Here is a 12,090-nt window from a genome sequence, read left to right on the forward strand (position 1 = left end):
AATAAATTTTTCCCATAAGAAATAATGAGAATAGAGATACCAGGAAGTTAAGGGGGAGGTAGGGGAGAAAGGGGAAATCAATCACAAGGATTGACATATAACCCCTTCCCACAGAAAAGTGGGTGAAGGGTGACAGCGGATGATGTAAGATATGAAAATAATAATTTATAATTTATCAAGGGTTCATAAAGGAAGGGGGAGTGGGAAAATGAGCCGATTTAAAGGGCTCAAGTAGAAAGAAAATACCTTGAAAATGATGATGGCAACAAATGTACAAATTTGCTTGATACAATGGATGGTAGGTATGGATTATGGTAAGAGCTGTAAGAGCCCCCCAATAAAAGTATTTAATGAATAAATAAAAGAAATAACTGAAAACTGATTAATCCATTCTTGACCAAGGTTTTACCCTAACCTTACCTTTTTTATATAAAACATTACACAGAGATTTCAAAGTAAGTAAGTACGTTCAGAGTTAAATAATACAATTTAAATAAAAAACACATTAAAAACATTTTTAACAACTACAGTATGGCCCATACCTTGAGACTGATGAGGATCTGGATCTGTGGACTTGGACGTGGAGAGGAGGGATGGAGAGAGAGGCGTTTTTAAAAAGTCCCGATTTTTGGAAAGAAAGCACGACAAGCTAGGCTGTACAGTTTCCGGCCGCCACGTGGCTATTCCGCCAGGATATGAGTTTTATCGGTGGTGTCCCGCTTCACCAGTGTTAAAATCTGGCCACCTTACCCAGTACCCAACCTTGCTTCTCCCTTGCAATTCACGTCGTGGCTGGTGTGTTAGCTCTGTCTTGCCTTTTCTCAGTCCTAGGTCATTTCGTTTGTTTTCTCCTTTCAGCAATTGGTAAATTCTTAGAATCTATGCTAATCGACTCTACCATCCAATCTCCGCTAAGCCAACACTGCTCTGTTTGGGAGTTCATTTATTGAGTTCATTTTGATTCTCTTATGGTTTCCAGATGTTTTTGTTTCCTCATATCTTAAAGTTTCTTTACTCTGAAGAAGCTATGTTTCCTGCGTTTGTCGGGTGCTTCCTCTCACTGACACTTGGCTTCGGTAATCTACTGCTGTGTAATCTGCCCGTGGTCTCTGAAGTGTTCTTATTATTTTTTCCATTCCCATTTTTTATTTCTACATAGCTGTTTATGGACTTAATTGCTTTTATAAGCAGCTGAAATTTGGCTTTATTGTAGAAATAAATAAGGAGTTGCATGTATACTGCATGGGAGATTTCAAAAGGTTCATAGAAAAATTCCATTTCCTTGTCATTCCATTTTTTCTGTGACTTCTTTGAAGCCTTGTCCGTTCAGGTGCACACATTAAGGTAAATATCGTACCTCCTCTTAACGTTCTCCTGGATTTTTCATTACTCGGGCGTCCTTCTCTCTAATGAAGCATGCTTGCCTTTTTGTCGCTCCTCCTTTAGTTTTCTGAGCACTGGCGTTACTTTGGTGATTTTGGCGCTTCCCAGAGGCGTGCCTCTGGCTCACCTGTGCCCTCTTACAGACTATCCTGGCTACTGATTCATCAGTGTTTGACTACTGCAGCTGCAACCTGTCCAATTCAGACTCCTGCTCTCCTTCTCTACCTGCCACCCATTACCCACCTCGCTTTGTGTGCCTCCCCCACCCCGCCCCCACACAGACGGTCTCTCTCCCACCCCCAGCTCTTCCTGACCATTCTTTCTGTTACAGCACTACCTTGTCACTGTCTCTGCTCCTCCGTCCCCACATTAAATTAGAGTGTGTGTGTACAAATTTAAAAGAGAAAGCACAGACAGCTAATACTTAAGCATCTATAGTTTTAACAGATTTTTATATAGATATTTATGTATCTCTATAAATGTATATGTATCTGGGTATTATGTCCTTGCTTTCTCTTTTAAATTTGCAACACTGCTGTCTTAATTCAGACTTCATTGTCTTTATTTCTTAACCTCTAGACTTATATCTCTGCATTGGCCTTTGTCCTACAAGGCCCCACAGATCAGTAAGTGCAGAGCCTCATTTTTAAGCTCCGAGCAATCTGACCCCAGTGTACTTTTCAGTGTTATTTCTGACTAGCTCCTTCCATGTGCCCAACAGACTGTCCGATTTCTCTCTTCCTTCCCCTTGTTATGCCCAATAATATCTTATCCTTTCTTCAGTGCCCTCTTATTTTTTGTGAGGATTTCACCTATCAGCAATTAGTAATTTTTTAATGTAATATATGAGAAATATTTTTTAGAGGGGCTATTTTTTTTCTTCAGACATTCTATTTCACCTCTATTTGTACAGAGCAGTGATAAAACCAACAGACCCCTCATGGCATGGTGAGTGTGGAAGACCTTATACCCAGTAAACTCAGGTTGTCAGTCCTGCCGAGATGGGTACTGTATGAGACAGACCATTATTGTAAAACATGAAAAATGAAGAATGGAGAGTTCTTTATACCAAAAGAAATAGACTTTTATGATTATGGGGAGGTCTTTGGGAGGAGGGAGAGAGAGAGAAGGGAGCAAAAGACGGACACACAAAGAAGTAAACAAAAAATATAAAGCAAATGACTATTTTACCATGTGCTATGGCTATTCTTTTTTTATTGCTTTTGCTTCATTAATCTCTAACCTATATATTTATAGTTTTATTTTGCTAGTCAATAATTTTTTTTAGCTAGGCTGTTGGCTAGTTGTATGACTGTGAGCAAGTTACTCTATCTCATTGAGCTTCAGTTACCCAATTATAGAGAGCTATGATAATATATTAAATACACTGCAATTGGAATTATTTATGTAAAATTTCCTAAGTGAAACATGAAGCTTCTACTGTCTACTGAGATTGTAGTTTCTAAAATGGAATTAATTTCTATATTTCTAGAATATAATACAGCTAAATTTCTGTTGTACCCAGCCACTACCATATGTAGCCTTTAGAAAGAAACATCGGAGGTAAAGCAGGTTTTCTTTGGTCTCCAATAGACATTGAGGCAACCTGGAAATGGAAACAAGTCAAACAGATACTAGGTATTGTCTAGGGAAAATGTATACATCATTTTATTTCTGCTTGGGGCTCAGTCCCTCTGTGGAGTTGTCTGGAAGCCGATGAGTTTTCACTGGAGCAGTTAATTAAGACCTCCTCATTACTGGGCGGTGCACACAGAGTGGAGCTGCTCCTGTGCGTTCCCAAGTGTGTAACTCAGCTTGGTCTTTCTCCCACAGAGTAGCTGATGGTTTCCAACTGCTGACCTTGTAGGTAGAAGCCCAGTTCTTACTCCACTATGCCACCAAGACTCCTTTGAGTCAGAATTGACTCAGTGATGATGAGAGACTATTTGATCAGAGATTATTAAAGATCCAGCATGGAACAGTTTATGGCCCTAATTTAGGATTGTAATATGACGTCTCAATCAACACAACAAACAAACCACTGCCATCTATGCCATTCTGACTCATAGAACCCCCCCCCCCCAAAAAAAAAAAAAGAAAAAGATTTCTGAGGCTGTAAATCTTTACTAGAACCGAAAACCTCCTTCCAAGTGGCTAGTGCATTTGAACCGCCAGCCTCACAGTAGCAGCCTAAGGTGTCCCTGGCAGCACTTCCTCGGGCTATTCTGAATCAACAAAAAAGGGCCACAATCTGATTGTTTCTTTGGTGAAGATATTTCACGCTAACCGAACTCTCAGAAATTCATACTAGTGTATGTGGGTTTACATGGTTTATCCATTACTTGATGGGCATTTGGATTGTTTCTACTCTTTGGCTATTTATGTATAATTCTGTTGTGAATATTCATGTACAGGTTTCTTATGAATATGTGCTTTTAATTCTCACAAATCTATGTGTACTAATTTAACTGAGAAAATACTGCAATTTATATAGAAAACTAATCATATGCTTATTGTCCTCAATTAGCTTTCTTTCCTTTGATTAGATTATTTACTGAGATGGTAACAGACAGATAGCTTTCCAGAGTGTAATCAGACATGAAAATTTTTTATTTGGATTTTCTACTGCCTATTTCCAGAGAAAAGTAGCTGCGTAAGAAAGAGCAGCGATATCCGTACCTGGCAGGGGAGGTAGCATGCTCAGGAAGGTGGTTTTCCCGGGCCAGGCTTGTCCATTGCACTGCAGGTGTGCTGACCCCTGCGACTTCCCCAAATGTGGGAAACTCGACTGCATACTTTGTGGTATTGGGGGACTGTGTTTACTCTCTCCCCTAAAAAAAAAAAAAAAAAAAAGCAACTATAGTATGGTGAGGTATTTCAGCAGAAGAATTTTTTAAATGCTGGGTTGGTGTGGGAAAGAAAAAGATTCCCACAACCACAGATCTGATTTAAATCCCCAGGGCAGAAGCAGTGTAATTTATTCATAAACTAGTAATAAAATCTGAACAGTAAGCCAGACTAGGAAACACTTTTTGTCTATTAAATTAGCTAACACTTGCCTTATGTGCTACTGAAACACATTTTATTAACGTCCAAAGTTTTATAGAATTGGCTGATGGATCAACCATGTGTACCCATACAATGGGATATTATTTATCCATTTTAAAAAGTGAAACACTGAAGCATGTGACAACATGGACGGACCTCAGAGACATTATGCTGCCGAATGAAAGATGCCAAACACAAAAATGCAGAATAAGAAGATTTATGAAGACCAAAAGGGTAAATTATTGTAGCCAGGGACAAGGAGGAAAGGTGCATGGGATATCTACTAGGTAATATGATGGCTTTTTAGGACGAGGAAAACATGTTGCACAGGAGTTAAAGGCAACAGAGTTAAATACTATCGTGTACAAAATCCTACAGTAACAATAATAACCGTAATCTGCAGATGGATGATAGATATACATAAGTAGAGAAACTAAACAGATGTAGGAAGGTGACTGGGGTTGTACCAAGTATATAGGTAGGCTTGACAAAGTATGTATTTACATGTATTTATAAGTGATGCAAATATATACATGTATACAGTAGGACATTCATGGCACATGGGAAAAGTTATGAAAGTTTCTCAGTGATACTGAAACACCATGAAGGGCATGAGTCACTGGGGATGGGAAATTAATGACCACAATCTCATCTCGGGAGACTTCTAAGTCAATTAGCATAATATAGCCTACAAAGACAGTGTTCTACAGCCTAATTTCCTAAAGCATACAAGTAACCATTTAAGATACAACTATTGGTCTTTCCTCATCTAGAACAAAGAAGGGTGCAGAAAACCAAAGATGTGAGGAAACTTGTCTAAAGGACTAGTGTACATTGCAAACATCAGCCTCCAGGACCCAGAGATCAGACGGAGTAGGTGGTACCCGGCTACCATTACCAATGTCTGATTCAGATCACAGTGGAAGGTCCTGGGCAGAGGAGGAAACAAATCTGGAACAAAAATCAAAATAATTTTTAAAAGACCAAATTTAGTAATCAGACAGACTACTGAATCCTGTGAGATTATGGCTCCCTAGGCACATTTCAAACCTGAAACTGACTGTATCGCCATACAATGGCTAGACCTATAAAGTAAACCATAACCTGGGGGACGATATTCTAGCTCAGAGCAGCCAGTGCACAGAAAGGACAATAGGGCCAACCCTACTACGAGACACAGTGTCCCCTCCCTGACCCATAACGCTACAGGGGACAGCACTGGAGACACAGTGCGGGAATTGTGTGCGATCTGACCCCACCACACCGAGGCAAAACACTAAGGGTGTGCATCAGAAGAGCACGGGGAGCAGAGCTATGAAGTCCCCAGGGAACACCAAAATTAGACTTGGCACCAGGGCGTGGCACCCCATCTGGTTCAACAGAAAACACTCCTAAAGGTCAACAAACAGACCTTGAACTATTTCTAGACTTTTCCTCTTTTTGTCATTGGTTTTTATTGTTTTGTTGTTGCTGTTTTGTTTTCTTTTGTTGCTTAGTTTTGCTCTTTCTTGTTTTTTGTGCATATTATTATCTCTGCACAAAAGGTCTATCTAGGTAAGATTAGCGGGATAAACAATCTGGAGGAGAAAACCTGCTGTTGGTAGGGGGTGGGGCAGCTGGGGAAGGCTGGGCAGGGGGAAGGAAGTGGGTATTAACAAACCCGGGTACAAGGGAACAACAAGTGATCCAAAATCAATGGCCAGGAGGGTGTAGGAGGCCTGGTAGGACTTGATCAAGGGCTATGTAACCGAGAGGAATCACTGAAACCCAAATGGAGGCTGAACATGATAATGGGACAAGAGGAAAGTAAAAGAAATTAGAGGAAAGAACTAGGAGATAAAGGGCATTTATAAAGGTCTAAATGCAGGCATGTACGTATGTAAATATATTTATATATGGTGATAGGGAAACAGATCTACATATATTTATAGGTTAATATTAAGGTGGCAGATGGACATTGGGACTCTACTAAGTACTCCCTCAACACAAGAACACTGCGTTTTGTTAATCTGGCATTCCATGGTGCTTACTTTCCCGACACGATTGTTGAAGACAAAGCGGGTACATGAGCAGCTATGGTGAAGAAAGCTGATTGTGCCCGGCTATAAAAAGACATAGTGTCTGGGGTCTTAAAGACTTGAAGATACACAAGAGGCCATCGAGCTGCGATGCAACAAAGGTCACATGGAAGAAGCACACCAGCCTGTGTGATGACAAGGTGTCGATAGGATCAGGTATCAGGCATCAAAGACTCAGAACAAAAAATCATATCAATGGGAATGAGGGAAAGTGTAGAATGGAGACCCAAAACCCATCTGTAGGCAACTGAACAACCCCTTTCAGAATGGTCGAGGGGAGGAGACGAGCCAGTCAGGGTGCAGTATAGCACCAATGAAACATACAGCTTTCCTCTAGTTCTTTAATGATTTTTCCCTCCAGAGTATTACGACCCCAATTCTACCTTACAAATCAGGCTACGCCAGAGCATGTACACGGATACAGATAAGATCTGGGAACACAGGGAATCCAGAACAGATAGACCCCTCGAACCAATACTGAGAGTGGACTACCAGGAGGGTAAGGGAAAAAGTGCGCAGAGATAGGGGGAACTGATTTCAATGATCTACCTATAATTCCCTCCCAGGGGGATGGACAACAGGAAAGTGAGTAAAGGGAGACACTAGTTCAGTGTAAGACATGAAAAATAATAATTAATAAATTATCAAGGGTTCATGGGGGAGGGAGGTGAAAAATAAGCTGATACCAAGGGCTGAAGTAGAAAGAAAATGTTTTGAAAATGATGGCAACAAATGTACAAATGTGCTTGACACAATGGATGTATGTATGGATTGTGGTAAGAGTTGTACCAGCCTCCAATAAAATGATTAAAAAAGCAGAAAGAAAAATAACAGAGAGGAACACATTCCTTAAAACAATCAAAATAGCTAAAAAGGTAATCCTAAGAAAAAGTAAAATAAAAGTAACTAAAAAGGTGGCGTTTACCCTGAGATAAAGCTCAGAAGACAGCAGGTGCAGTAAAGGCCAAGTATAAACGGGGACTTGAGGGTGGAAACGGGCATCACAGTCGACGTCGTAAAGCAAAATGCATATAAGTTGTTGAGTGGAAATTAAATTTGTGGGCCCTGTTGGCTCAAGTGGAAAGCAAATGTTTTGAGAATGATGATGGCAACAGGTGTACAGATGTACTTGACACAATGGATGTATGTATGGATTGTGATAGGAATTGTACAAACCCCCCCCAATAAAATGATTTATAAATAAAGCCATGTTAATCTAAAATATACAAATTGAACAAATATTAAAAGATAGTTTCTCCAAAAATAAAAAGTTTACATATTAAAGTGCAAAAAAAATTATGAGCCCTGTCTGAAAAATCCATAGTAAATATCTACATCATTTTGGAGAGTCATTTATTGTTCCTTTGTATATCGCTCTATGTAAGACTGCAATACTTCAGGTCCTACTTTGATGTGGATTGTAAAAGCAATTGTGACATTAAAAGAAAGACAAAATGAAATTCAATTTGTTCTTTAAAGTTTCACCAAACCACAATATAAATTGAAAGAAAATGTGGATTTAGACAGGGTTGATGGTTACACGACCTTGTGAGCACAGAGTGCTCCCAAACGTCCCTGGGAAAAATGGAATTGTAAGATAACATCAATTTTTCATGAGCTTTATGATGTCTACTTTAATATAAAATATGACAGAATTGCCTGTTTCGAATGGTAGATTGTATGGTATGTGAATTGCATGATTTTTTCTAAGCTCCTATAATGAAACTCAACCTAAGTGTACCAGACTTATATTCACTTTATGTAGATCTCATTAGCACTTATTTCAGATATTATCTTCACGGAGGGCCATGATTTAGGTGGTTTCCCAACACCCACTTTTCCCCCACCTCTCATTGAAGAGAAGTAGAACTAATGTAATCATGGAGCCATCGAGTCAGAAGCAAATATGAATTGTGCTCCTAAAACATCTTGAGTGACAATGGGCAAGATGCTTCCACTCCCCTCTTTGTTTAATATCCAGAAATGAAGGCATTAATGCTTATCTTTAGCAAGGTTTATTAAATTGTAGGGTCTCTGATAGGTCATAAGCTTCTTGAGGGCCTATTTCCCCACAGTGTCCAACACAGGACATTCTATCTGGAAATATTTAATAAACGTGTGTTAAATGAAAAATTAAAACCGGACTCACTGCCATTGAGTTGATTGCAACTCCTAGCAACCCTGTTGGATTAAATTTTTAAAGGCACAGAAAGTGTTTTTTAAGCTTAAAGCTCTAAAGATATGAGGCGACGATGTTAATATTTTCTGATATGACTCTGTTGTATGTGCTTTGTACCTGACTTTTGGCCATACTGAACCAACTTCTTTTCTAGGTCTTGCAGTATTAAAACATGTGCTGACACCAAGAGTAAAGGCAACTTATATTGCTTTTGATACAATGAAAAATTATTTAGATGCAATTTATGATGTGACAGTGGCTTATGAAGGGACCATAGATGATAAAGGGCAGCGACAAAAAGCTCCGTCAATGACTGGTAAGACCTGTGGTTTTAATGAATTTATATTTGTGAATGTTGAATTTCATGTTTAAGAATAGGTAAGTGCTCTTTCATTACATTTCTCTGATATATTTTAATAGGCTATTATCATGTAATAGTTGAAATTTCATCCGTCCTGCTAATTTTCGTGCATTTTAGACGCCATACTCATCAATTGTGCTTGCCCATTGTCATTAACCTAGCTTCTTCCTATCTGAAATCCACACAGAAGAATGGAAAGCTATATCACTCGGAGGAATAAGTGAGGAAGGGACATGTTAGCCTAGGGTTGTAATCATATTTTGTATGCATTTTTATAAAGTATTTTTGAAATTTAATGGCATTGTTTGGCAAGAAGGAAGTGTATGTGTGATTCCTTTTCCACCAGTGCGGTAAGCTTAAAGACATCTGAGCTACGGTCTCTGTAAGGTATAAGAAAGAACAAAATGAATTTTAAGTGAGCAAAATATGTGAAACATAACCAAAGACACCCTTGAGTGGTAGAGAAAACTAAACATGGGATAATGAAACAGGGAGGTATGGAGACACTGTCCTTGAACTCACCCTTTAGCACAGCTTCTCCTTTTGAAGGGATCCTTCGGAGCTCTAGTCAGTAGTTAAGAGCATTGTTCTAGACTGCATTGACTTTGTATTTCACCTTGACAGCTGTTCCAGGTTAAAGGAAATGCTTGTCTGAGTGCCTATATTAGTAGGCTCTCTGGAAGGCAGATATTAAAAATACAAACCACCCGCACAATTTGTTTTAAATTTATACCTAGCTTCTAAAGCATTCTTCTGCCTTTTTTTATAGCATAAGATTCTTAATTTCAGTATAACATTTACAAAAATAAACATTATTAAAATATTTCAAATAAAAGTGCCTGGTTCATTCATGTACCGCCAGTCTCTAACTTGGAGTTCTTGTTCTGTTATTGTGGTTACTGACCTCTTCCATGTGCCTCCATCCATGTTGGTTGTCATTACATGGATTCCGATCCTTGCTGACCCATGTCTTTCAGCAGAGTTGTTCCATGGGTTTTCCTTGGTTTTCATCTTAACAGGGAGTTCTTGGGTGACACAGATGACTAGCTAAAAGGGTGGTGGTTTGTATCGACCCAGAGGTATCTTGAAAGACGGGCCTAGAAATCTGCTAGCAATGGGGTCACCAGCCTTGGAATCATCAGTGGCAACTAACAACGATACTCCTTAGGGAAGCAGATCACTAGGCCTGTCACCCAGGGTACCGCCAGACAGAAGAGTGGAAACCATTGCTGCTACCTTCTACATCTTCTTTATTTTAGAATGGTGACTTCTAGAGAACAGTCAATTTAGCAGGATAGAGATAATGTAGCCTAACTTTGCATTTCAAGCTCTCTGGATATGGACAAAATTATGCACTGTTAAATTATTTAGTAATATTGTGTGTGTGTTCATGCCTTTCCCAAGTTCAATTAAAATACAGAGAGCCAGAAACCCACAGGGACAGTTCTACCCTGTCCTGTATGTACTATGAGTCAGAGTCGACTTGATGGCAGGCAGTAAGTTTGGAGTATATTGTTTGTGTTTAAGCTTTTCCCGAAGTGCAATTAGAATATAGTTGTAAAAAAATTTATTGCAGTTGGTGCTCCATATCTGCAGGTTCCCCACATGTGCATTCAACCAATTGCAGATAGAAACTACTAGGGTTGGAGGAGGCAATTACTGGATATACTTGTGTATAAGCCAAGTTCTTCAGCACATTTTTAATACAGTTTTGTGGTAAAATTAAGCGCCTTGGCTGATACTCAGGTGGGCTTATACTAGAGTGTGTACTATAAGTAGTCAAAGCAACCCCACAAGGTTAAGCAGGAGTGTAAAGTGCCAGTTACATCGTATTTACATTATATTAAGTGTTGTACATAATGTAGCGAAGATTCAGAGTGTACTGGAGCTTTATATCTTCTTATTCTGTGAGTGTAACTGTGGTGTAACTGAGTGGGGATCGGAAAAATTGGCAACATTATAAAGTTTCATAACAAAATGACCAAAAATGAGTTCTAAAAAAATCAACATGTAGTGAATCAGGCGCTTCTGGCAGCGCTTGCCGGTGGTGCAGATTGTTCAGGCGGAAAGGTGCTGCAGTAGAAAAAGCATGAGAAGGTGCCCTGCACTGGAGGATGTGTGCAGGTTACGTGCAAACGCATGCCGTCTCGTATCAGTGACTTGGCCGTCTGTCGAAGTGGGCCTTGGCATCCGTAGGATCCGTAGGAACCGGTTCCCTGCAGTTAGCAAGGAGCCACTATATTTGGGTAAGTCAAAGTTGCTACGAATCATGGAACCCTTTATTAACAAGAATATCAAAATGTGAAGCTGTTGTTTCTCAATGTCCTCCTTCTAGGTCTATGCACTTCTGAAGGTGGTGAGAGCCCGGTGGCATAGTGGTCTGGGGTTGGACTGCTGACGGCATGGTCAGCAGTTCACATCCACCAGGATTTCCCCTAGCGGATGGTGAGGCTCCGATCTCGTACATATTTACATTTTCTGAAACCCAAAGGAGCAGTCTTATTCTGTCCTGCAGTTACTCACTGTCAGTGGACTGGACCAGATAACAGTCAGTTTGATTTTTGAAGCCCTTCCTCGAAGATTGGTGTGATCTCTGACTTACACCATGTCAAAGCAGCAATAATTAAATATAGCTGAAATCAGTTGACCAATTGTTACTAATATCCTCCATTCACATTCTCAAATCAGCGACTTTGTGCAGGCTGTTTCTCCTTTCCAAATGAAGCCTGTTCCTTTAAAGCCGCCAAACTCGCTGCCACTGAGTCGATGCAGACTCACAGTGACTCTGGGCAGGGTGGAATGGCCCCCGTGGGTTTCCGACACTAACTCTTAAGGGGGTAGCAGCTGGTGGTTTCAAACTGCAGGCCTTGAGGATCGCAGCCCACTGTCTGTCACCAGGGCTTGCTCTCTTCTTCGCTGTAGCATATCATTTCTGACATCCATTTCAAGTGCCGGTAACCCAGAGAACGTGGCCTGATTTCACACCTGGACGGTTCTCACGTTATTCCTGTTCGCTGGCAGAAAATGCCCTCCAAAATGGG

The 12,090-nt window shown here is 40.1% G+C and overlaps 1 protein-coding gene and 1 non-coding gene across 2 annotated transcripts in view; both read left to right on the forward strand.

Annotated features, from left to right (window-relative positions):
• Positions 1 to 12,090, forward strand: part of AGPAT5 (1-acylglycerol-3-phosphate O-acyltransferase 5) — a 74,737-nt gene that overhangs the window by 55,568 nt on the left and 7,079 nt on the right. Inside the window, exon 6 of the mRNA XM_075556429.1 lies at positions 8,843 to 9,004. Coding sequence (XP_075412544.1) covers positions 8,843 to 9,004 — 162 coding nt within the window. The remainder of the gene's footprint in view (positions 1 to 8,842; positions 9,005 to 12,090) is intronic.
• Positions 4,055 to 4,217, forward strand: LOC142455617 (U1 spliceosomal RNA). Its single transcript, XR_012785798.1, has one exon. It is a non-coding gene; the product is annotated as a U1 spliceosomal RNA (small nuclear RNA).

Source organism: Tenrec ecaudatus, chromosome 8 (genome assembly GCF_050624435.1).
Source record: "Tenrec ecaudatus isolate mTenEca1 chromosome 8, mTenEca1.hap1, whole genome shotgun sequence".
Taxonomy (NCBI): domain Eukaryota; kingdom Metazoa; phylum Chordata; class Mammalia; order Afrosoricida; family Tenrecidae; genus Tenrec; species Tenrec ecaudatus.